The sequence below is a fragment of the Sander vitreus genome, chromosome 4, assembly GCF_031162955.1.
Source record: "Sander vitreus isolate 19-12246 chromosome 4, sanVit1, whole genome shotgun sequence".
Taxonomy (NCBI): Eukaryota; Metazoa; Chordata; class Actinopteri; order Perciformes; family Percidae; genus Sander; species Sander vitreus.
This window is the reverse complement of record NC_135858.1, coordinates 1859243-1885067: the sequence shown is the minus strand read 5'-3', so window position 1 is coordinate 1885067 and position 25825 is coordinate 1859243. Positions and strand designations below refer to the sequence as shown.

The following is a 25825-nucleotide window of genomic DNA, read 5'->3' as shown; positions in this document are numbered from 1 at the left end:
GCTGTCAAACTGCTCTACATGTGATCTGTTGCTGATTTTAATTAACACCACACTGTAGATGATCTGTAATCTCAACAGATTTAGTCTCTCTGATTTCTAAACGTAACTATCAGCCACACAACATGTGTTCTGTACAGAATAAGCCTTTAAATCAGACAAATAGCAGTTAAAATCCCTCCAATTCAAAATCAATAAAAAGTTTATATAAAACATAATCATGTTGACTTTAGGGCTGAACAATTAATCGCATTTGCGATGATATCGCGATATGTTAAGACGCGATTTCCTAATCGCAAAGGCTGCGATTTGGTCACGTGACTCGCAAGAGCAAATCAGTCTGCACCCGCAGAGAAAGCATCAACTTAGCACGCTAACGCTACACCGTACCTTGAGAAGATTTCTGTCATTCAAACAACTCTGAGTTGTAGTTTAAAACTTTTACAGCCATTTTAATAAAATGAAGGGTTTTATTCAGGCTTGAGTCCATACATGCAGTTAATGGATACAGGCACGCAGAACTGAAGGCTCGGTTAGCAACGATTAACTCTGATTAGCGGTTAGCCCCAGTTAGCTAGCTCAATTATAAAGATATGGAGTGGAGGAGACTGCTGCGGGGAGGGGTAACAACCAGACTCTGTTAGATGACGTTCGGGGAGTTTTCACAGCAGCGTGGCTGCGTTGTTTCAACGGTTTTATTAGTACAGTTAATCCCAGGGCAAGACCAGCAGCAGCATGCTACTGCTAACGTAACGATAGCCTCTCTGTCTCTGGGAAGGGCTGGAGGCAGCTCCTCTGTGTGCACTGTAAAAAAAAAAATACACCGTTGTATATACTGTATATACTATATTTTTACTTATTTAACTGTCTAGTTTCTGCAATCTGCACTTTAGTTTGTGTGATTAGTTTCTGACTTTCATATGAATGTTTACACCAGGCTTGGTCAGTGCTCAGTATACTACTGGGACTGAAGTAGGTAAATAAAAGATCATTCATTCATTATGAATCAAGTCATTCATATAAATTCATGCATCACCTAATTTCATCATCACATACAGGAAAGAACAAGAATCTTGTATTGTTCATACTATACAATGATTTATTGCTTGTCTTTGTTGAATAATACAGAAGACAAAGAGCTTAAAAAATAATCGCATATTGAATTGCAATCGCAATATTTTTGAAAAAAAATCGCAATTCGATTATTTTCAAAAATCGTTCAGCCCTAGTTGAGTTGATTCTGAACCAATCAGCTGTTAGATCAGCTGAGAGGCGAGCGATTCCCAGCATGCCCTGGGTCCGCCTGGGTCTTGCAGTCGGTGAAAAGCAACTGCGGTGCCTGCGTCTCAGAACTGCGGCCACCTTGATCTCGTGAGGTTATCGTTGCCCACGTGTGCATGACGTCAGAGCAAGTCGGGATCAAGTCAGACACAAATCTTACCGGCATGCATTGGGCGGAGATCGCCAGTGATCGATTCTGTGCAGACCTGGCTCATCCCGAACGAGCCTACTGAGAGACAGGTGCAGAAGACCGGGAAACGCTGACCAATCAGAGCAGACCGGCCTTTTTCAGGAGGGGGGGCTTAAAGAGACAGGCACTAAAACAGAGCGTTTCAGGCAGAGGGTGAATACAGGTATATTCAGACAGACAAGTATGACAAAAATAATATGTTTTTTGAACGTTGAATCATTTAAACATGTTCTAGTAGAAGTATGAACCTGAAAATGAGCATTGGGACCTTTAAAGGTCCCATGTCATGAAAATGTCACTTTATGAGGTTTTTTAACATTAATATGAGTTCCCCCACCCTGCCTATGGTCCCCCAGTGGCTAGAAATGGTGATAGGTGTAAACCGAGCCCTGGGTATCCTGCTCTGCCTTTGAGAAAATGAAAGCTCAGATGGGCCGATCTGGAATCTTCCCTTTATGACGTCATAAGGGGAAAGGTTACCTCCCCTTTCTCTGCTTTGCCCGCCCAGAGAATTTGGCCCCCCCATGAAAAAGAGAGAGACATCATGGCTTGCAAACGAGCAAAGTGGCAGTTGGTCAAGGCCACACCCCCACTCTCCACCTTGCCCCCCCCCTCTCCTCCTCAATAGCTACAGACACAGAAATGGCACATCCTAAAGAAAGCTCATTGTGGGACTGGCTCTAGTGGCTGTAATTCTGCACCAAGGCTGAATTTTGGGAAAGAGACTTCAGATACAGTATTAGGGGACCACTAAGGCCTATATAAAAGAGACTTCAAATACAGTATTAGGGGACCACTAAGGTCTATATAAAAGAGACTTCAGATACAGTATTAGGGGACCACTAAGGCCTATATAAAAGAGACTTCAGATACAGTATTAGGGGACCACTAAGGTCTATATAAAAGAGACTTCAGATACAGTATTAGGGGACCACTAAGGTCTATATAAAAGAGACTTCAGATACAGTATTAGGGGACCACTAAGGCCTATATAAAAGAGACTTCAGATACAGTATTAGGGGACCACTAAGACCTATATAAAAGAGACTTCAGATACAGTATTAGGGGACCACTAAGGCCTATATAAAAGCATCCAAAGAGCACCATGTCATGGGACCTTTAACAATTGCTCTAATAACTATGGTGGTGTCTGAAAGTAACTGTATTCAACTCTGCCAGTTTTTATTTTGAGTGTTCACATTCTCTGTGTAGAATTTAGTCACATGGTGTCCTCAAAAAATCCCACAATGGAACAATCCCACTAATTAATGCATCACATTTAATAGATGTGGAAATTACAGTTGTGCTGTTTTGCTGCTGCAAAATGATTCATACGTTTCCGAAATCTCAATTTACTGCTAAGTATTGACGGTCTATTATAAAAGGGAATAGTGGGCAAGTGAAGGAGTGATTTTAGACACATTCAAGTTTTGTGTATTCTTTAACGTCTCGAGATTGTCTGACGCCAAATGGCCAAAACCATTAATGAAGCCAGCTTTAAAGAAAGGCAGTGTAAGCCTAATTAATGCTGCTGTTGTTTGTTGATTTACACAAAATGATATCATGGATTTGTAATAAAGAAGCTTTGGAAAAGATTTTAATTGAGTTCAGAAGCTTTTTCAGAAGCCTCATAAAATGAGCAGTTACGGACAATAATGTGTTCATGTTTGTATTCACACAAGCTTTCAGTGTGGGTGTAGTCAGTCATCAACATCCATTCTGCATCACAATATTTACTGGCTTACTCCCACATAATATGTAAAGTTAAAGTTCTCAGTTGTTGTATACCAACAGGATTCTCCCCACAAAGAGTTTACTGAGACAAAATCCTATTAAATGGAGGTCTCTGACCCTTACTCATGTCTGTTTGTGAGTCTGTGACACACAAACATTTGAGAACCTCAATATAACACCAAGCTCATAAGATGTGACACGCCTGTGAACATATTTGTCTGTGAAGGCCAGTTTTTTATTATGACTGGTGCATTCTGGTCTTGCTGACATTGTAACTCAGCCACACATAGACACAACTTCAAAAAGAAAACAAGAATAAAAACAAGCTGAGTCAGGTTTTTGCACATTGATGTAGTACATCACCTGTGCTGGCGTAGAGTCAGCAGGGGCACGTTCAATCTCAAGACATGGTGCAGCGGTTTTCTACGCTTTCCGGGAGGAATTGCATGTTTCCTCGGAACGGTGTACAACGAGCATTGAGGCAAGGGATGCAGCGATTCTAGATTTTGATGGTATAATTCACTGCTAATGTATGAAATTACACTCTAGATTTGAATGTGTTCTGTATTCATTGCTGTCTTTAGAAACAGAAATAACACAGTATTTAATTCAAATAACAGTTTTGAATGTTTTGAAAATGATTTTTTAATCAATCAACCTTTTTATTTAAATTAATCTGAAACGATTAGAGACTAGAGGTGAATCAGTCACACCACAAACAAAGACAGTGCTGTCCTTAAGAAGAAGTTGGCCCTTTTTGGGCTAGAAACTAGCTGGTGTGTCTAAAAGTTTAAGGAGCTGCTAGACAAGATGCACCTGTCACAGGGAGATTGGCAGCATGTTGCCAAGGAATAAATGTGATGGAGAGATCTCTTATGTCCCACAGGGGATTAAGAGGAGTAAGTAAGTAACGTTAAGTGGTAACGTCAGTGACATGATTGAGCTGTTGCGGAGTTTTGACTATGAACGTAATGCTGTCGTCAGCTCGCTCACTGTAAATGCAAACGTCGGCTTCTGACTCGTTGGTTGTTAACTGTAACGTTACCGTTAACATTGAACAGGCTAACGTTAGCTAATTGGTGACGTTAACAAGCTAACAAACGCTTAACAACGTTAACAAACAATAAAGTCGCTAGCAGGCTTAACATCTTGGGTTGAATTCCCCGTTGCAGCTGCAGCTGTTGTGAGGTCAGGGGCTGGCTCTGCTCCGTGTTTTCCTGCCGTTTGCTAACTTGATGTAATGTCATAAATTGCAGCAGTAAGTTATCCCACCATGGAGAGCCACTGTCACTCTGACAGTCAAAACTCCCGGTGACCGGAATGGCGTCTGTGTGACGTGTGTGTACGCAAATGCAAACGTTAATGTTGTCAAGGAGGTTTAATAAGAACTGCACACGCTGCTACACATAACTTGCCGTCAGTTTACACTCGGTGTAGCAGAGCCTTTACGATTAATTAACCGTGACATTTTAAAGCGCGGTTAATAGTGAAATCGGCTAATCGCTGCATCCCTAATTGAGGCATTGTTGTAGTCAAGACCACCTAAACCGAGACCAAGTCATCACCAAGACCAGGGTGTATCTAGACCAAGTCTGGACCAAGACTTTAAGGGGTTGAGACCAAATCAAGACCAAGACCAAGGCAGGGCAAGACCGAGTCAAGACCAAGGCAGGGCAAGACCAAGTCAAGACCAAGTCCAAGGCAGGACGAGAACGAGTCAAGACCAAGACCAGAACAGTGCAAGACAGCCAGAGCTTCTCCTGTCTCCGCATTCAGTTTCTTGGGAGCGCGCGTTAAGGGGGGGCGGGGAGAGGGGGTTAAAAGTAACAAATTTAGAATTAGAAATGAGTCAAGTTATTGGTTGCATTTGAAGCAGGAGGTTTTACTTCCAATCACAGCAATGATGTTAACACATAGAATTAGACAAAGAACGCGCAATTTAGTGATATCCCTGCAGTCGTGGTCTTGACCAGTCTTGAAATAAAATCCGGAGTCCTTGTTATCCGCGACGAGGCCAAATAAAAATATGGTTGATTCCGAGACGAGACCGAGACCTTTTAAAAAGTGGTCTCGAGACCGGTCTTAAGAGCAAGACCGAACTCGAGTACTACAACACTGCTATGAGGTCTGTTTTTTTCTCGTTAGGTGGGTGTGTCGGAGAGGTTATCCAATCAGCAGTGACGTGTGTGTATACTCGTGGTAATAAAAAGTGTTCCAACTACCGTGTCAGTTTAAATAAACGTTTTGTCACGTTTGGTCCTGGCTGAACGTGCCCCAGGGTTCAAGCAGAATGCAGGAAATGGCCGAGTAAGTGAGGTCAGCGCTGCAGCGTGACTCTGGAAGGGGTCTGAATGACAGGAAGAGAGAGGAGATGGAGATAAGGCAACAGGAAAAGACTGCTTTGAAAATCCTGCCTCAACTCTGACTTGTGTCAGCTGCGTGGGGAGGCAGGGGGGGAGAGAGAAAGACGAGCGTCTCTGAATGACTCCAAAGGAATCAAACCTTTCATAGATTATTAACCAGCCCTCTGGACACATTAACAAACAAGCTCACAGTGTACTGAGATGTAGCTGCAAAATAGAAATCCAGTTTGGAGATATGTTTTGGATTTTTGGAAATCTGTGTGTGCTATGCAACTTTTCAGTATTCAAAATGCCCTCATGTCTTTCTCCTTGACTTTTATTGTCCGTACTGTTATATGTGTATGTGTTCTATGTAACAGCATATTTAAACAGAACATTTCAGAAAACTTGTAGTTAAAAAGAATTATTGTCTTAATGTAAGTAACCAACTGGAGAGGTTACAATGTGATATAGGTATGTTATTTAAAATGTAGTCTTGCATTGCCAGACCTTCCTCCACAGCGCTGCGGAGGAAGGTCTGGTTAGTCCACACAGCATTCCTGGATGGGAGAAAAACATGCTCTGGTTTATTGTCATTTCTTCAAACCAATCACAATTGTCTTGGGCAGCGCTAAGCACTGGATGGAGCAATGGTGCCTCTGCAAAATAGCCTCGGGAAGGAACTTGTTTTGGTGGAACATGTGTACGTTTAAAAGTAGTTTCAGTCATGCAACAGAAAACTCAGATTGGACAGAGTCTAGCTAGCTGTCTGGATTTACCTTGCAGAGATCTGAGGAGCAGTTAACCATAGTCCTCAGAAATCCACCAGAGTTTAGAACGCCAACACAAAGAGGAAGGTAAAGGACATCCGGCTGAAAAGACAGACATCCGGCGCAATTTCCGGCGAACCGGCGCAATCCCACAAATGAAACATCGTGGATATAGACTATGCGCATCATGGCACAAAATGCATGACAAAATTCAGCGGCTGCAAACATCTCTTATTTTTAACTTACAAAACGCATTAAAATAGACCCAGAAGATAACTGATGTCTCGTGCACATTCCTCTCTGTGAAGCTGCTGCCATTACCCCGGCAGCCTGATGTTGATTTGTTGATGCAGTCATCTGTGGGCTACGGCTATGATAGATTGAGATCATCCATCCACTTTTATAAGCCGTGTTCTTTAATGTAGCAGCCACTAGCGCCACACATCTTTTTTTCCCTTCATGTGGTTATGACTTCCCCGGGGACAAAGATGTAATGAGGAATAATATCTGTGCAGTATGCTGGCACATATTAAATACCACGCATCTCCTGCTGGATTGTGAACAAAACTACTTCTACCTGATGAAGCTTCTGTCCTCGCGATCGTGGAGCGTAAACCTTTACCGTACTTTAGTCGGCGGAGTTCATTAGTGGTGAGGTCGTTCTGTCACGCTCACAGAGGTAGTGGACCCACAATGCACGACTCCGGTAAGTAGGATTCCAAAAGTTTTATTTGGAGCGCCAACAAAAACTCACGAGCAACAGTTTCCTAAAAAACAACAGACAAGGGGATGTCCAAAAACAGGCAATGGTCACATTAAACTCACGGGTAACAGTATCCAAAACGACAGGCAGAAGGAGAAGTCCAAAAACAGGCAATGGTCAAAAACACAGGGAATCAGAAAAACAGGAACACAAGGAATACAGGGAAACGCTTAAAAGCTGACACAATGGAACAGACGATCTCAAACAGAGGTGAGGTACAAGTGAACTTAAATACAAAAAGATGGGAGACAACGAGAGACAGGTGAACCACATAAGGGCGGGGAAAGGTAATCACACAGGCGGGAAAGCAGATGACAGGAAGTAATACGAGCCATAACATGGAAGAACAGAGAGACTACAAAATAAAACAGGAAACTAAGCATGAAACAAACACAAGGAAAAACACAGAAGACAGAAAACAAGAGATGTGAAACAAGGAAACACAATAAAACAGAAAAAAAAACTACAACAGAAACCCATAATCGTGACAATTCTGCCGCAGGCTTTTATAATACCTCAGAAAATGAAAAGGGTATATATATATATATGCTATTATGTCACCTGTCATTGTGCTGAAAGTATAACATTATAGCTTGTCTGTGATCACACTGAGGAACGTACTTAAAGCATGCACTGTATATATAATAAGGTGACATCCGACATATGTTCTACTTATGAGTGATTGGAAATAAAAATCAGTATTCTGTATTTCTTCTCCCACAACAAATATCCTACCCAGCACCGTGCACAGACATTTTGGGGTGGGCGGGTGCTCAAGCGAAAAAAAGGGAACCCCTCTCATGATTATTTCAGGGTTTTCCATGCGCCTAAGCATTTTGCGCACCGCCTACGCGTAAAACAAGTCCGCTCGTTGTCTTCTGCACACATGAGCCGCGTGCAGTTTGCGCACACAGCGACACAAAGAAGTGTCACCGCCACACACACACACACACACACACACACACACACACACACACACACACACACACACACACGCACCATGCATGTCTGCCTCACAAAAACTAAAGAAGATGGTCAGTCACAGACCCTCAAAGCAATCCTAACGGTGGCCAACAGTCAGCTTGGTTTGTTAGAGCTCTGACCTCCACTAGAGCTGGGTGATTATCAAATGTCATGATATTTTGACCAAATACATCGGTAGCCTTTAAAACCAGGAAAAGACAACGATTAATACGCTTACGTGTCATATTAAGATATTATGATTTCCAAAATGTAAGACGATATCTAGCCTCCAATATCGATATATTGTCCAGCCCTAACTTCACCTCAGGGCATCCTGCATACCTGGACGTACTGTACTACAAGATCACTAATAAGTTGCTAGGCTTTCTTTTAGTTTGGGCAGCACATTGCTAGAGTATAGATCAACGAGCACGGTTACAAGAAAATTCACTGAGAAGTGGCATTTCACAGATAAAGGGGATAGAGAGAGATTGGATTTTTTTTTATGACAGCAACGCCAAAACAATGAGATTGTATCTTATGATTTTCTTATGACATATTTTATGAAAAATACTTTGGCTGGTTGTCTTTCAGTTTACATCTGAGACTAAAAAGTTAATTTTGGACCCTGGTTTCTTACAACCAGTGCATTATGAGATGATTACATTTGGTTACAGTGGGTTTTTTGAGGTCGTGTAATGAAAAGCACTTATTGTCAGGCTGATATTATTTAATTGGCTTGGCTGCAGCCCCGTGCCAGTTCATCACAGCATGCCTGGCTTGCATTTGCCCACATTGCTAGCCAAGATTTCTGCCATTCCCTTTGCAGCTACTGGGAAATCTCCACATTTGGTCCGAGTGTAACTCTGCCTGCTTCGCCCAGGATCAAGTCAATGCAATACTGTATGTTTTAAACTTGCTTTCATGGCTTTTTTTGATTGACTTCTATTTTATTGTAGCTTGAGATCAACGGAGAATGGACTGTGGGTAATTTAAACCTAGATGTAGTGTGTTTCCAGATTGAGGGTTAAGGTAATCCGGAGAAGTGCTTGAGCACGTGTGACCCATAATTCCCTGCAGTCATCTGTGATGATTAAAACTTTATACTTGATTAAAAAACTCTGGGGGTCTAGAAAATGTTAATTATACTAATCCTTGCTATGATTGGACTGACAGCTACTGGAGCCCAGCTGATTGTCAGGGAGCCACATTTGCTGTAATATACTTGTAATGCAGCTTTTCTACAAACAGACATTTAATTCCTCACCAGGTTTGTTTTTTTTGCAAACCCCCCCCCCCCCACATACAATATTAAATGAAGTTATCTGTTTGAGCTAATTAAATTAACTGATACATGGTTAAACGTCATTTTCTCTTACTAGTGTATCGCCAACACATTCTCACTACCAGCGCGTCAATAAACAACGTGTGGTCAGGTGGCGTAATTTTTTCTCAGACGCCCTTGGTCGGGACTCTTGGCGTCACTTTTTGACGCTCTGGGTCGGGACCGATTTGGCACACCGATCTCATGAAGTGGCATATGTATGACAATGTATGCCAATTCGTATGCCATTGTTGGCGTGTTATCAAGACGCATACTCGTTTTTTTGCGTGTTTATCAACGCCGTTTGGCCTCCATTTACTTACATTACCTTGCGATTGCGTGTGAATTGACGCCGTAGCGAGTAGTATGAAAGAGCGAAAATCCGCATAGGAAGGTTAGTCGGGGTGGAGGATGGGTCAAGCACAGGACTTACACCCAGGAGACCGGGGGTGTCACGTTTCCTTCATGTCCCGTGTGTCACGTTTCCTAAAGTCAACCGTCGCTTTCTCGCGATAACAGGCCAAGTGGCGTGTATGTTTACGCCCGCTGTATACAGCGTAGACATACACGTGGAGAGCTCAAAATGCGCACAGATAACACGCCACTTGGCTTAAGCAAGTGGGCGTCATTTTTCAACGTGCAGGGTAAAACCACTTAGTAAAGGTTAGTGTAAGATCGTGGGTGGGACAAGAACGGGACACAATTTATTTATTGTGTTATTCGACCCATCCACCACCCCAACCTGCCTCCTTACGCAGATCGGTCTTTTATACATCTCGCTATCGCTGTCGCTCTTAACAGTATGTCATTTTCCAGCGCCTCTTTCAGTGATGCTGCTCTGCTTTTTGTGTCGGTATATCTGCACTAAGGGCCATTGACCGAGCGTCCGTATTTGACAAGTTGGGAATGAAAACGGGTTGGTATCCACTTGTTGTACTTTGTCCACAGCAATCCCCACCAATCGGTCCCAAAACATCCCAGTTAGAGAGAAAATGCCGTAAACATATTCTTTGTAAATCTTTAAAATCATTCCCCAAAAGAACCAAGCAGGCCTGCCTTGTTGCACAATCCAAATTTCAGCGTGTAGCTTGCTAGCTCGTAAAGCCTGACATTGCGCCGGATGACTTAATCCTGGAAATATACTTTTGTCGATCCAGACTACTACTACTGATAATAGTGATAATATGTGTATAGCTTCTTCTGTAGCACCCAAATGGCCAAAAAAAGAGTCAACTAATACAGCTTTAAACCATATATCTGTGTTGACCTTAACCTTGTTGTGTGCTAATCTCTAGTATTAGTGTCCTCTTGCTGTTCAGACACATTCCTAGACACAAGTTGACAGCTGATTTATTAGCTGCTATGTTAATATATCATACCAAAAGACTCCTTAACACTGTTTAATTTGCTCCTGTTAAAAGCATCTGCTCTGGCTACATGGCTTGATTCCTCCTTTTCCCTTCACTACCGTCAGGCGTTGTGGGCGTTGTTTGTCACATCCTGCGCTTTCATGCTCTAATGGTTGCCCTTTTTCATGCTCCTTCTCTCAGCTTGAACAAAACGGGTCAGGTGATAAGGGTCCATCCATCAGGAAGGAGGATACAGCAGGAATGTAGCTGTTGGTGACTCAGTGTTTTTTTTTTGGCTGAGGATAAGTGGGCCCACTGGGTGTACTTCCTGTTTAGTCACCTAACCTGAAGAGTGGTAACGGTTTTGGAAAGAATTGTCTCAGGAATTCTCTTCTGTGAGGCCTTTAACCTTTGCACTTCAAAGGGTGGGCTAAACCAAATGACAGAAAATGAAATGAATGTCCTGTTCCCATTACTCTGAATAATACACAGACATTGTTGTCAACAGTTTAAGGTGGTGATGGCGCAGTGGATATGACACATGCCTTTGTTGTGGAAGACCTGGGTTCTATTCCCACTGCGATACATCAACCAATGTGTCCCTGAGCAAGACACTTAATCCCTAGTTGCTCCAGAGACGTGTGACCTCTGACATATATAGCAATTGTAAGTCGCTTTGGATAAAAGCGTCAGCTAAATGACATGTAATGTAATGTAAGGTGGTGCTAACTTCTACCAAACAAGTCATCCCTATGGAACTGGTCAGACAGCTTCTTTCCCCTTGGCTATGGTGGAAGTTGGTGTATAGATTTCTTTTTTGAAATGTGACAAAGTGCAATGAAATCTTACACACTTGAATGTTACTCAAGCTTTAGCCACCGCTGAATAGACGAAGAATAGCACCACGCAAATGAAAACATCAGATCTGTGTGGACAGATGACGAGAATGTAATGTTGCTAAAAAAAAGAAGTAGTAATATTTCCATCATATTTTCTACACAGTTTTCCATTGTTTGAAGTTTGACTGGAGCTCTTTCAATTAGCTGAGCTCATTTTGTCCTTTCCTATGCAATGGATTAATGACACCTGGCTGGGAAGTTAATGCCAGCAGTCCTACTGTTATTGATAAATTCACAATTATACAGCAACTCTTTAGAGACAACAGCATTCAATATGTACGGTAACTAGAGACGCTCCGATACCAGTATCGGAAAAGCCTCCCATACAAATAATAATAATAATTTATACTTTTGTTAAACCCGCAAGGGGAATTACAATGTTTTCACTTTGTTGTTATTATACACATTAAACACAGGCCTGAATTACACATACATGCTCATTACCTATTCATGCACTAATGGAGAGATGTCAGAGTGGGGGGGCTGCAGCTGTCGATCGACAGGCGCCCAGAGCAGTTGGAGGTTCGGTGCCACCTTGGCAGTGCTCAGGCAGTGAACTGGCACCTCTCCAGCTACCAGTCCACCAACAGCAGCCCTCCGGTTCCCAACCCAACTCCCTACAGACTGAGCTACTGCCACCCCAACATGCTGCTATCGGTATCGGCAAGTACTCGAGTTTATGCACCAATCCGATATCACGTAATTTAGCCCCGAAGAAAATCTACTTTAAAGTAGTTTATTTTTCCGTTTTGACTGACTGACAATCTGAATAATAAAAGAAAGTTTGATGGCATTCATTCTTTGTAACATCATAAATATATATTTATTTTTTAACATGCTAGTATCGTATTGGTATTCGGGATCGGCCAATACGCAAGTTTAAGTATTGGAATCAGTATCGGGAAGGACAAAATCATATTGGACCATCTCTAACAGTAACTCATTTATGCATCTACTTACAGCGCATCTGGAGCTGCTGCCATCATTGCCCAGCACTGATAACTCTGGCTCAGCACTTCGGCCCTAATGTGGCTTGTTTTGTAACTGGAGCCAAATATCTGGGGAAAAGCTCAGCAATCTTGCATCATCAGATGATATCATTAACTGGGTTTTATCAGGCCAGCAATCTTAATCTCTGCAACTGTGCGTGTGCCTAGCTCATCTTTGCCGGTTAGTTTGCCGGGCGTCTCATGCTCCCCTTCCCTCCCCGTTGCTGCTGACAGGACCAAAGACCTCCAGTCCGAGCTCCCCCCGCTGCAGCCTCGTTATTTATGATCCACTATTGATTTTGCTTTTGACAAAGGACAGGTTCATCTTTTTGTTGGACGCACACTGACAGCTTATGATTTCCTTTGGGCACGTTGTCTTGTTTTCAATCAGTTCTTGCTTACTTTGCTCCTTCCGATGGCCCCCCTCCACCCATCCCTCCCGAGCACTTTGCTCTGTGTGTCATCTGAAAGCCGTATGACAGCGTCGAACATTGAAAGTTCAGAAGTGTATCATCAAAGCAGCTTTGTACAGGCAAGATACCGTTATGCCATTAATTAAGGATTTGTTACGCTTCGGTAGCTTTGTCTGGACAAACGCAGCATGGATGAAGGTGACAAAGCGCCACCTCTGCCAGTGTCTGTTTCACCCATCTCGATAGAGCGGAATTCAATACAGCTGATGGATTAAACTTACATTAGTTGAGTATTTAGCACTGGGATCCAAAAAGCTGACACTTTCTGCTGAAAGGAGAGAAAGGAAAGACGAGACGAGAGCCTTATCAGCTGGATGTGCTGGGTTATTAAATACCTGGGCATAATTAGTCTCGCATGGCCAGTAAGGTCTGGCTACAGCACAGATACATTCTGGGACAGGAGAAAAAAATCGCTCTGGGTTGTTTGCATAAATCGTCTTGGGCTGCACTAAGTTCCGGACGCAGCGAAGGTAGCGCTGCAAAATAGGCATAATGAAGGTGTCAGTCAAACCTCTTAAGGCTGGTTATTCAATGTAGCTGGTGTTGGACCAGCTGAGAGAGTATAGAGTCCCTTTCATTTTCCTGAGTGAGACAGAGACAGTTTGCCCTCAGAGTGTCCTGCCCTTTCACGGATGGGATTTTCCACCTCCATTTTTCCAGTGAATTGAAGTGATCTGTCCGGTTATGTGACCGCTGGGCTCTGACATGACATTCTTTAGAAACTGCGGTGACCCACAGTCATGCTGGCATCTGTCATTACACACACGCCTGGCCGCACATCTGCCCAGGGTTAAAGAACCAAATAGGTCATTTTTGCTTCATCCAGTTTGTAATTTCCTGTGTTTTAAGCTGAGGTTTATATGCCAGTTTCCCACAAAATCGGATGCACTGAGACAAAAATACGGGAAAAAGGCATCTGCCAACTGCTGTTGATTTCATATTGGGAAAAAAAAAAAAAATCCACTCAGATGGATTAGGATTAGCAGAAAATGTGGAGCTGAGGGAAACAGCTTAATGTTTTGGTTTGATATACAGTAGGTTAAAACAGAATAAGAATCAGAAATGGATTGATTGCAAAGTATCACTTTATGATGGTGCATACATAAACATATTAAAAGGAAATAAATGTAAAAGAAACGGTAACATAATGAGAACAATAAGAAAAAAAAGGATTTATGGTTTAGTGCAGGATGTGCAAAGAGTTTAAAGGTGCACTATGAGTTCCTGCATGACGTCACTTCTGTTGACGTTCCAAGTAAATTCCAAACAAAACAGAGCAAGCTCGCCCCTCCCCTCATGTTTCTGTAACTGTCATGACTAACTGACTGTCACTAACCCCCACCCCCTCCCCCAACCATCTTGTCGGTGATTGGCTGGAACGTGGTTCGTTGTATTTTGGTGCCTATCCTGAGCCTCTAGTGTTTGACGTTTATGACCCCTGTGTTGTCTCCCGAGACCGGGCGTTTTCACGGTGTGTTCAGGGGGCAGGCAGCTAGCGGATCAAGGAGAGACGACTACGATTTGAGACAAAAATGAAATCGCGCTGAAACTATGCAGGAACGCATAGTGCGCCTTTAAGAGATATAGTTTGTGCAATGGACAGGTTAAAGTCCAGGACGTACAAGGGCTGCTTGATTATGGAAAACGTCATAATCACAATTATTTTGGTCAATACTGAAATCACGATTATTTAACTTGATGTCTTATTGACTTTTGGAAAGATGTTGCATTTATTAAAGACAAAACAAGAGTTTACATGCAAAACGTAATGTGCAAGCTATATTATAGTATATACATACATATGTATATACAATATATAGTATTGCGACTCGATATAATGAGTATTGCGATCTTTTGGTTGAAGTTGAATAATACACTAGATCAAATAAATCATGAGACATTTCTAAAAACTAATAGTTTTCTAAGAAGAATGCACATCACGTGTCAATCAGTCGGTCTGACATTTATTTCATTCGTTAAGAAGTACATTACGTGTTTTCTGCATTTTCTGTTTTCGGTCAGAAAACGGATATGATGTAGTAGCCGTCCGTGGTACCGTATGAACAGAAAACATTTAGGTGAATCATTGGTCAAAAATTAAAAAAAATCGCTGCTTGTATGTGTGTCTGTGTAGTGGTGTGTGTGTGTGGGGGCCCTTGATCAAGCATTTGTGTTTTTTTAATCATTAGTTTATTAGCCTAATTGGGTGGGTTTAACAGTTACAGCTCAAAAGCAAGTTTAGTGAAGTAATTTTTTACAAGATACTCAAGATCGCCATCCATTGTGAAAACCTGCCGCTATAACTTAAGCGTGATTCATGGTTCTGCGGAGGCTCCACGCACAAGCTTTCGGGATAGCCTACATAAGTGGCCTGAAGTTTACTGTTGTGCGTTGGTGTGTGCGTCGATCTCTTTATGAAAATAGCAGGGCTGGCATGTGTGTGTTTGTGTGCATGGGGAGTGTGTGGTAGAGCGAGTGAGGGGTGCGTATGTGTAGTCACCAAAGTTACGCATCTGGTCTGAGGCATGCGATTGGTGAGAAGCCAGGTTCAACCTAGTCTCGCTTCTCCAGACCTTCCTCCACCGCGGTGCGGAGGAGGAGGGTCCGGCTAGTCCACACAGCATTCCTGGATCTGAGAAAAACATGATTTGGTTATTGGAATTTTTTTAAACCATTCACAATCGTCTTGGATGGTGCACTGCTAGGCACCGGGAAAAGCCACGGTGCCGCTGCAAAATAGCCTCGGGAAGGAACTTGTTTTGGTGGAACGTGTACGTTCAAAAGTAGTTTTAGTCGTGCAACAGAAAACTCAGATTGGACAGATAGTCTAGCTAGCTGTCTGGATTTACCCTGCAGAGATCTGAGAAATAGTTAACTATAGTCGGATAGTAGGTTACTATATGCTGAAATAAAGGAAGCCCAAGGCAAAGGATATCCATCCTAAATGAGTGAAATCTGGCGGAATTTCCGTCGGCAACGGAGCAATCCCAGAAGTGAATTGACCATTCAAGGTCGAGCTTGGTCAAAACTGGCCACAATCTGATTGGCTGAAAAGGTTTACTTCTTTCTCTTAGGGATGCCACGAACAGCTGGCCTCCTTTGAGCACTAGACAGAGCACCGACAGGACTGCACCGCGCACACAGTGGCAGAGGGGGCGCTGTTTCGCTCTACCAGCTAAAGAAGAAAATGATAATGGAATGTTTTGATAAGGGAAATGGCAAAATCAGTAAAAGACACAACCATGGGAATCATAAATTTAGTTTATATATTTTAAATTATGTTTTATATTTTTATGGGGAGACCAGGCTTCCTTTGGCCTCCTAGAGAAACCGCCACTGGGTACAGTTGAAGTCAACATTGTGCACAATTGAAACTGCTTTTAAATGAGCGTTAAGCAAAGTTATAAAATAAATGTGTGAATGTAGAAACTTGTGTGTTGAATATTCTAATGGTCGGCCGGCCGCTGGGATTTAACTGTCCTAGACCTGCTGGTCTGGAAAAGCAAAGGAAGCAGTTTTACTAGATTAATTGGCAGCTTAGCTTTTGCGCTGAACTGCCTTCACTTATGTATGAGACAGTTATTTAGCCAAATGTAATTTTTATGCTGCCGATGCAGTTTCATGTTTCATTTTGACCTGCTCAGAAGTGCAGCTTCATGAATTTCACTTTGGTGGTATGTAACTGTACTCAGGTTTCTTTTCAACAGGGCAACAATATTCAGGCTACAAAACAGATGCAAAAGTTTTTTTTAGTATTCTATTTGTGGTTTCCTACCGTCTCCTGATGGATATCTTTGTCATTTGCAGATCTGAAAGCGAAAGTTCGAGAAGTGTCAGGTACGTGCTGCCCACATTTCTCCACACACCTTCTCATTTTTCTGCCTGTAAACATGTCGTAGACTTGATTGTTTCTCTCCACACTACTCTCAGTCACGTCATCTAACAAAATCTCATCAGCTTTCTCCATACCCTTCTGGTTTTCCGCTGCTGTGCACCCTCACCCGTCGGTTCCTCCCTGTCCAGATAAGATTATTGTTTTCCACCAGGAAGCTGCAATACCTTACAGAGCATCCTGCAGTGTCTCCTCTGTGATTCTCATCTTTGCTCGATGCCTTTTTCCCGTATTTGTTTTTCTCCAGGGCTGTCAACCGGGGGGGTCATGTCTTGTTGTGAGGTCACAATACACTGACTTTGCACAGTCAAGGGTACTTATCTTATCTTATTACGTTACATGACTTCAATTACGAGAGGCAAGCCTTGATAAGACGAGGCAGGGCTGTGTGGAGAATCATTAAAGCTTAAAAATGTCTGTTTCACACCATTATCTGTCATTTTCTTTCTTTTTCAAAGTCTTATATTTTAACTATTGCCTCTGAGAGCAACATTAATAGATGTCATGCACTGTTGACTGTATAACAATAATAATAATAATAGTAAACTTTATATATAGTGTTGGGTATGGATAGATGGGTGGATATATACAATAGATTTACTTTATCGCCAGAAGTATGCACACACCTCAATATCCATATGTGATTGAACTTCTCATTCCCAAACCATGGATATTAATATGGCACTGTGTATGTTATAATATGTTGGAAAGGCTTTCCTTTGCTCCTATTAGAGAAGTCGGCCGATTGATGTTGGGCGAAGTACATTGTTGTATAAAATATCATTGTATACTTTACATTAAGATTTGCCTGAAGTGGAACTAAGGCACCTAGCTTACATGAAAAGAAAAAACGAAAAGATCTAACTGTCCTATAGTCTGCTGTGCATTAAATTATTGCTCATTCAGACCCTCTGAAAGACACAGAGCCCCCGTTTGGGAGTCTGGTCTCTGGATGAGACAAAGTTGCTGCTGGCTTACTCGTGTCAAAAATCACCACATACTGGCCAATCAATTAGCCTGAAGAAAACGCTAGCTATCCGTAAACAGAAGTGACATGGTGGTTGGTTGTCCGGTGGGTGCGTGTGTCGGCTTGCGTTAGTATATATTTGTGTGTATGTGTGTGTGTCGGCCCAGCGAAGCTCTGACGTGTAGACAGCAGAGGAACTGAAGAAAGTAACTGCAGCTTCACCAAAATGAAGACTAAAAAAACAGAACTATTTTGGTACAAACATTAACCAGCCATGTGGCAGATAGCTCTCTGAGATTTCCTCGCCAAACTTAAAATGTACCCGCATTTGGCGCTTGCCGAGGGTTCATTTCGGACCCTGACTCTATGGAGATGGTGAGGGTTCTCCAAAACATTGCTGTTGCTGTTCAAGAAAAAGTTATTAAAAAATGTTCATGCTTGATTATTTTCTTGCACATTTATTTTAAAGGAATTAGGGCTGGGCAATATATTGTCTTAATTTCGGATATTGTGTTGTCCTTTCCTGGTTTTAAAAGCTACATTACAGTAAAGTGATGTCATTTTCTGAACTTACCAGATTGTATTTATCAAAAATCTTATTTTGTTAATATTTTGTGAAAGCCCCAAATGTCAACCATACAATATCACCACAATATCGATATCGAGATATTTGGTCAAAAATATCTTGATATTTGATTTTCTCCATATCGCCCAGCTCTAAAAGGAAACATAAAGCAGTATCGATAAAACACCTGTGTTGAAAAGACAGATCTTAAGTCTGGATTTGAAGATGGAAACAGATCTGATGTCATGACACGAGCAGGAAGTTTCTTCCAGCTTTTTTCCACCAAGCTTCCTTCGGAATGAATATACAGAACAACAAAGAGCCCTCCTTCCTCCGAGCAGAGAGTACAGGTAGACGTATACGAGTATACACAATGTGTTATGTCTTGTATTTAGACTGTGTCTACAGCTAATGAAGCTGGTAATGCATCTGTGGAAAACAGAATTGTAGCCTCGCTTTAGCAGATTGTATACTGTAGCAGTATTTCACCAGTCAGTTTGAGAATAATGTTTCTGTCCAGGCTACAGGTAACAAACAAGTTCAGAAAGGGGTTCTGGATTTCTTGTGTCCTATGGTTAGATCTGCATTCGGAGTTGTATTTCTTGTTATTTTGCTTTTATATCTGGAGAAAAAAATACACTGCACCAGACTTTGTTGTGATTGTTTGCATAACCAACTCCCTAATGCATCATGGGCACATTTGCACCTGGATTTGATGTGTTTACGCTTTGTATGATTACAATCCTATCATCCAGGTGTTAATGCCAGGTGGAAAGGACGTATTCATAATGAATATGATCACTGGGATCTGAATCTGCAAATCCATTTCAGTCAGCAAAACCATCATGATAGTTTTTGTACGACAAGCCCTGTAATAGCAGACTGGTGTGGCATTGGCTCTGCTTCTGACCACCACATGTGTCCTGAGACAAAGTGAAAAATGTCAGAGTCGAGATGAATTGAAGGCCCGTCCCTGGGAGACACTGGAGTTACATACTGTGGACACCTTGTGCTTTCAAAGTCAATCACAGGACAGAACAACACTTTCATCACAGTGATAGATGCTTCAACTGGCAGGCCTGATAGCAAATAAAAGTGGACTTATCAGTGACAAATGAAAAACTGGAGATGGCAAACAGCAGTTTGGTCTTTGCATTTATGGAAATTGTTATCTAGAGAAGTAGTTTTAAAGAACCAATGAAACGAACAACTGGCCCCCAACGGTCTATTGATCATAGACTGTAAAAATAATGGACGGAGCTTCTGGGTCTGAAGAGTGAAGCCAATGTGGAAGCCCCTTTAAACCTGCATTCTATCTCATTTCCAGCAGGGGGCGACTCCACTGGCTCAAAAAATAAGTCCGTTTCTATAGAAGTCTATGGGGAAATGACCACACTTCTCACTTGATTTATTACCTCAATAAACATTTTCCTAACGGGATTATGGTCTCAATTGCTAGATTCAAGTCTTCTTCAATACAGCATGATGTTCATTTAGTAAATTATTGTCCCATTTATTTTAAAATAAATGATAAAGCAGGGGATGCTTTAGGACCTGTCAATCAGGACAGAGGCTTAGCAAAGCTAACCATGGCACTGTGGACATTAACATAGAACTGAACTTGTTTTTGGCTGTTGTTCTTGTGTTCATCTTAAACTTTGACTTCCTTTGACACTTTATCAAAGTTAATTAGAAAATTTCGGTAACCTTAAAAATATCAGCGTTCTGTCAACCAAGCTAGCAAGCTACCGCTAGCGTTAGCTGGTAACTTAAGGGAAGGTTTGCTGATGGACCTGCTGGATGACTCGCTTCAAATAGGGGTCGCAACTTCCCTCTCTACCGTTTAACTTAGTTTAGCTCCATTGCAACCATAAACAACACTGGCTTGGCTGCGTCATCCTCCCCTGCTCCACCCTCTCGACAATAATCGTCACGTCAGGTAGGCTAACAAAAAACCAAGATGGCGACGGCCAAATTGCCAAACTCAAGGCTTCAAAACGGCAGTCCACAAATCAATGGGTGACATCACGGCTGCTACCTCCTTTATTACAGTCTTACAGTCTATGGTATCACTGTATATATGATATTGGCTTGATAAGGTATATTAGTGGTCATTCAGAAGTGTGTGTGATATTACTGTACATTTACCCAGCAGTAACTTAAGGTCTTGTGCAGAGAGCATAATTCTGTGAAGACACAGGCACTGTGAAACCACAGCCAAAGATTCATCAGCCGCTGAAATATGAAAGAATTAAAGAATTGAATTGTTGACAAAGTAAAACCTCTCTCTCTTTATCAGGTCAAGGATAAACTCTCATGAGCTTTGGTTTTGGAAGGATATGGATGGAAGTGCAATAACAGAAAAAACCGTTCATAGTGCTGGAGAAATAGAATTAGCTTGGCTCTAAACAGTAGCCCCACTTAAGGAGCGGACAGTGTGGGGAATTGAGTCGGGTGGGGGGGTCTGCGTGTGGTAGCTGGTAGTAATCACCCTTAGGTCCAAAGAGATGACTGTTGGCTGTACTCTTCCACTCCACTGCTCAACCCTGTGTGAGACACCCAGACTCTGCAACTGAGATCTCTTGGACAAGATCATTTTTATTGCGGTGGTGTTTAATTGAAACTATAGAACAGCATACTGATGACTCCAGACTGAAGCTTTAAATTCAGTGAGGGGTAACTGCTGACAGAAAAATTACTCTTTTGTCCATTAGCTACATAACTTGGCAAATTACAGAATCTAACTGCCACTGTGACAGTTTCACCAGCCAACTACTTTTTTAATATATAGTATACTGGCATAGGGCTGTACCGAATAGTTTGAAGCTTCATTCGTAATGTTGACATTAAAATTGTACATCAGTCAGAATCAGAAAAGCTTTATTGCCAAGTACGTTTTTTTTTACACGTACAAGGAATTTGTTTTGGTGTTGTAGGTGCATGTCACACAATCTCTAAATATAAGAACGTTAAGAAAATCGTATTAGAATATAAACAATATGACTATAACTATATATACACAGTATGTATTAAAAATAAAAATAAAAAAGAGCAGTACAGCAGAGTTAAGTTAATCAACATGCAAATGATGCTCATATTTTTTTGTTTGCATGTCTACAAGCTGTATATCTTTACATAGCAAATATTTGTATAAATAAATGATGAATAAAACTCTTTTATACTGTCTATGATAAAACCTTTCTATTTGGTGTTCAAAACGCTATTCTATGACAATACAGGCATGTGCAGAATAGGTATTCAGGAGTAGTCAGGGCAGGAGGGAAATATATCATCCACAATAAAGAACAATTAAAATTTTGGAACTGCAACATTAAATGGCGTGGGCTATGACAATCCTAGTTTTAAGATTTATTTGTGTATGTTGGCTTACAGCTTACACTGTGTCATTGTATGATAATACCTGCGTTTTCATGGACGTAGCTAGGTAGGTAGCTAGCTAGCCAAAGCACTTTTTTTTTTTTTTTAAATACAAAATGTCTCAAACCGATTAATCAATCATCAAAATAGTTGCAGATTAGTTTAATAGTTGAGAACTAATGGATTCATCTTCGCAGCTCTGTAATAAATCAATTACTGTAGTTTTGGATTTTGGTACCCGAAGCAACAAAACTATACCCCTTAAGGTTTATTAAATGCATATATGCGGTTTGATCACGCGCTACACTAACAGGGTTTCAGTACTCTTTCCAACACTGCTAGTTGTATTTGCAATACACTGCTAGGATTTTCCTTTCCATTCAAAGTCTCTGGTCTGTTTTTCAGGTTTTTGTTGTGACATTTCTTAAAAAGACAAATTGTTTTTTTATCATTTTACATAATTTCTGTAATGCACTGTATGGAAATTAGGCTGCTCCTTATTCCTTCATTTTGATCTTGACATTTGCTGTTGTTCCCTTTCTCATTGCTTTCACACAAGGCTCGCTAAAACTCCTACTACCTCTTCATGGCTATTTAATGAGAGCCCCAAGTAACAAACTAATTTTGTTTGTTGCCTTTGTTGGGAATGTAAAATAGCAACGCTCACTAATAATGCATGTGAGGAGGCCTATGACCTGCAGTCAAATGGTTTAGTATTCCCAAACTTTTAATGTTTTTTACATGATGAGGTATAGAAACAACATTAATATCCAGCAACAACAATAATATACTGTGCACTAGGGCTGTTGGAAAGAATACCGAAAGTTGAATATAATTTGAATAGTAAAAAAATCAATACTATTCGAATGCTGAAATTACTATTTAAATGTGAATTTTTTTTATAAATATGTTGGCTAACATTAGCTAATCTCCCTCTTCTCGCCTTGGCCTACCTGCATGTGTCACTCATGTCACGTCTTATGAACAATAAGTTAGCGGTAGTGAGAAACACAAGGCATTGTGAGGTCTAAGCTAACGTTACGTACTGGGTAACGTTAGTACAGGGTGGAGTGACAGGCTTCGGCTGGATATCGGAAGGACAGGAAATAGTTTCAACATGACTTTAAAATCGACATCCACCGAGCCAAAGTGCTTATGTTAACATTAGTTAGCTCATTCTTGTTTCCTAACTGCATCGCGAGTTATACTAACGTTAGCTTAGCTGGGAGCTTCATGGAGACAGCTAGCTAAAGTTTATGTTAGCTGCCCTACAGCTGTCAGAGTTAGCTTCTACTTCATATATTACCTTCAAATAGCTGTATTCTCAGTAATGTGACAATCTGCAAGAAACAGGTTGCTTATTACCATTTGGCTTAGTTATTAATGCTGTTAGCATCGTAGCTAACACTATTGTTACTTAGTTTATGACAAACCGTTTGGACTGTGCTTTCTAACATGTCATTGTGCTAATCGACCACTGTTAGCTAGGGGTGGGAATCACCAGAGGCCTCACGATACGATATTATCACGATACTTATGTCACAATACAATATCATTGCAATTTTAAACATATTGCAATATTCTGCGATATATTGCAATTCATTACCTTTTTTCCAACTTCAAATTTTCCCAGTTTCAAATTATGTCTATGACGAGTCTGCAACTGTGAAAGACATTAACTATGAAATGAAGCTACCCAGATGGTGTGATGGAGCTCATTGTGGTTGTGCCACTCATTTCTACAGAGCCTTTTACCCTCTTTTAGCTAATTGTTTTAGTTTAATAGTCCACACATGCTCTTATCAATTTGTTTCCAGCCACAGCAAGAAGCTTTTTCAGCAAACAAGGTCTGATAAAAAATATTGTATGTTGCCCAGCATTTCGACGACGTTCCACTTCCGGGATTGTTCAAGTGTCACCGGAAATTCCGCCGGATGTCTTTCATTTTCAGCCGTATGTCCAACAGATTGTATATATGAGAACACTGATTGGCCAATACGATATCTGATACAAGTGGTAAGACGACTATTGGTCTAACATAACAGAAAATCAATATATTGGTTTAAAGGTGCCCTGCTACATGTATTTCATTACTTTGTGGTAATGTCTGAAGTTCTAACATGGACTCTGTAACATTTTTTGTGGAAAAACTGCCTTGGTTACCTTGTTTCAAGCCATTCTAGCGTGGTATAGAAAGCCTGCAAAAAGACAGCTCGATTTGTGCCAGTTCTTATTAATATTCAACTAAGCCAAGCTAAGCTGCTTGACTCTGATTGGTTAACAGCTAGCCAATGAGAGCCTGGCTATCAGCATCCTTTACCCAGCGCAACTGGGTGAGGTCATGAATAGTAATGAGCTCAGGCAACACCACGTCAGACTGACCAGCTTTTGTGATTGGCCTGATTTCTCCGTTTATTTCTTTTCAGTGGCTAGAGCTGACAGAGGAGGTAGCAGTTCATTTTCACGTTCACGACATAACACAAACACATATGGATCTAACATATTTAAAAAAAATGCAAGTAAAACGGTTTTGTGTGGCAGGGCACCTTTAACCCTAGACAGGGTGTGTGTGTGTGTGTGTGTTGAAGTTTTGTACATATGGGCCCACAATACAGTATCAGTTGTGTATGTCATTTAGCTGGGGCTTGGCAGGGCTTTAACCCTTTTGTTTCTTTATAGACACATGCAAAAATTTAAAAGATGCAATATATCATTTGCAATTGGAAATTTGAGGGATAAGTGCCTAAAAATCCTCCAGGGGCTTGAAAAGGGGCATTCTCCAGGCAGCATATTACAGGAAATAATCACGTCACTGTAATCTATAGGCATTTTGTATGTATCAAAAGAAAATTACACACACATCAAGAACACTGATTATTGAACAACTTTATTATCAGATGAAGGGCATACATTTAATGTGACTAGGCCAGGAGCCTTCACCAGACAACCCTTCACCTCCCCTTCCCCTTCTGGCCTCCTGCTCTCTTTTCGACTCACGGGTGAGAGATGAACCAGGCATGTTGGCTGCTGTAACACATCAACCCACATTTGGGTTGCATCCCGTTTTAAACCATTCCAGCTGTAATGTTACGGTGCTGGCATTCTGTGAGAAGGAGCATGCCAAGGTTAACTGGTCTGTAGCGGCCAGTGGTTATGTGGCTGTTGTGATATGCACCAACATACCTATGTAAGAAAATTCCCCAGGGCTAACCGAGAATAAGATGCATTTAACTCTGCTCTGTTTCAGTGCTAATCAGGGTGATGCAGTCAAGAACAACACATGATAGAAACATCTAACTTATACACTAAAGGTTCTCACTACAAGTCAAAGACCTTGTTAGATTCCCTGAACTGCATTCATTTGCATAGAAGTCTCCCATTGCCAGACCTATCTTTCACAGCGCTGTGGAGCAAGGTCTGGCTACACCACAGATACATTCTGGCATAGGAGAAAAAAACGCTCTGGGTTGTTTGCATTTCTTTAAACCAATCCCAATCGTCTTGGGTGGCGCTAAGCTCCGGACGCAGCGACGGTGGCTCTGCTAAATAGTCTCTGGAAGGAACTTGTTTTGGTGGAACAGTTGCACCCCGCAAAAGAAAACGCCTCATACAATATTAAATGAAACTGTTTAAACAGTACAGTAACGTGAGCCATTTAATTTAGCTGGATACATGGTTAAACCTCATTTGCTCTTACCAGTGTATCACCGTGTGTACTTCGTCCACAGCGATCCCACCAATTGGTCCCAAAACGTCCCAGTTAGAGAGGAAATGCAGTAAACATATTCTTGGTAAATTTTTACAATCATTTTGTTCCTTAATACCTAGCACACTGACCCAATACTAAAAGATGGAGCTTGAAACACTGCAGTCTGCGATTCGCAGACGTCCCTCTGCCACGTCGGTGAAGAGGAAATACAGCGAGAGCTGGATGGAGCAGAGAGGAATA

At 41.5% G+C, this 25825-nt stretch overlaps 1 protein-coding gene across 1 annotated transcript in view; it reads left to right on the top strand.

Annotated features, from left to right (window-relative positions):
* Positions 1 to 25825, top strand: part of LOC144517448 (uncharacterized) — a 59384-nt gene that overhangs the window by 23373 nt on the left and 10186 nt on the right. Inside the window, exon 2 of the mRNA XM_078249579.1 lies at positions 16882 to 16911. Within this exon, the coding sequence (XP_078105705.1) occupies positions 16882 to 16911 (30 nt within the window). The remainder of the gene's footprint in view (positions 1 to 16881; positions 16912 to 25825) is intronic.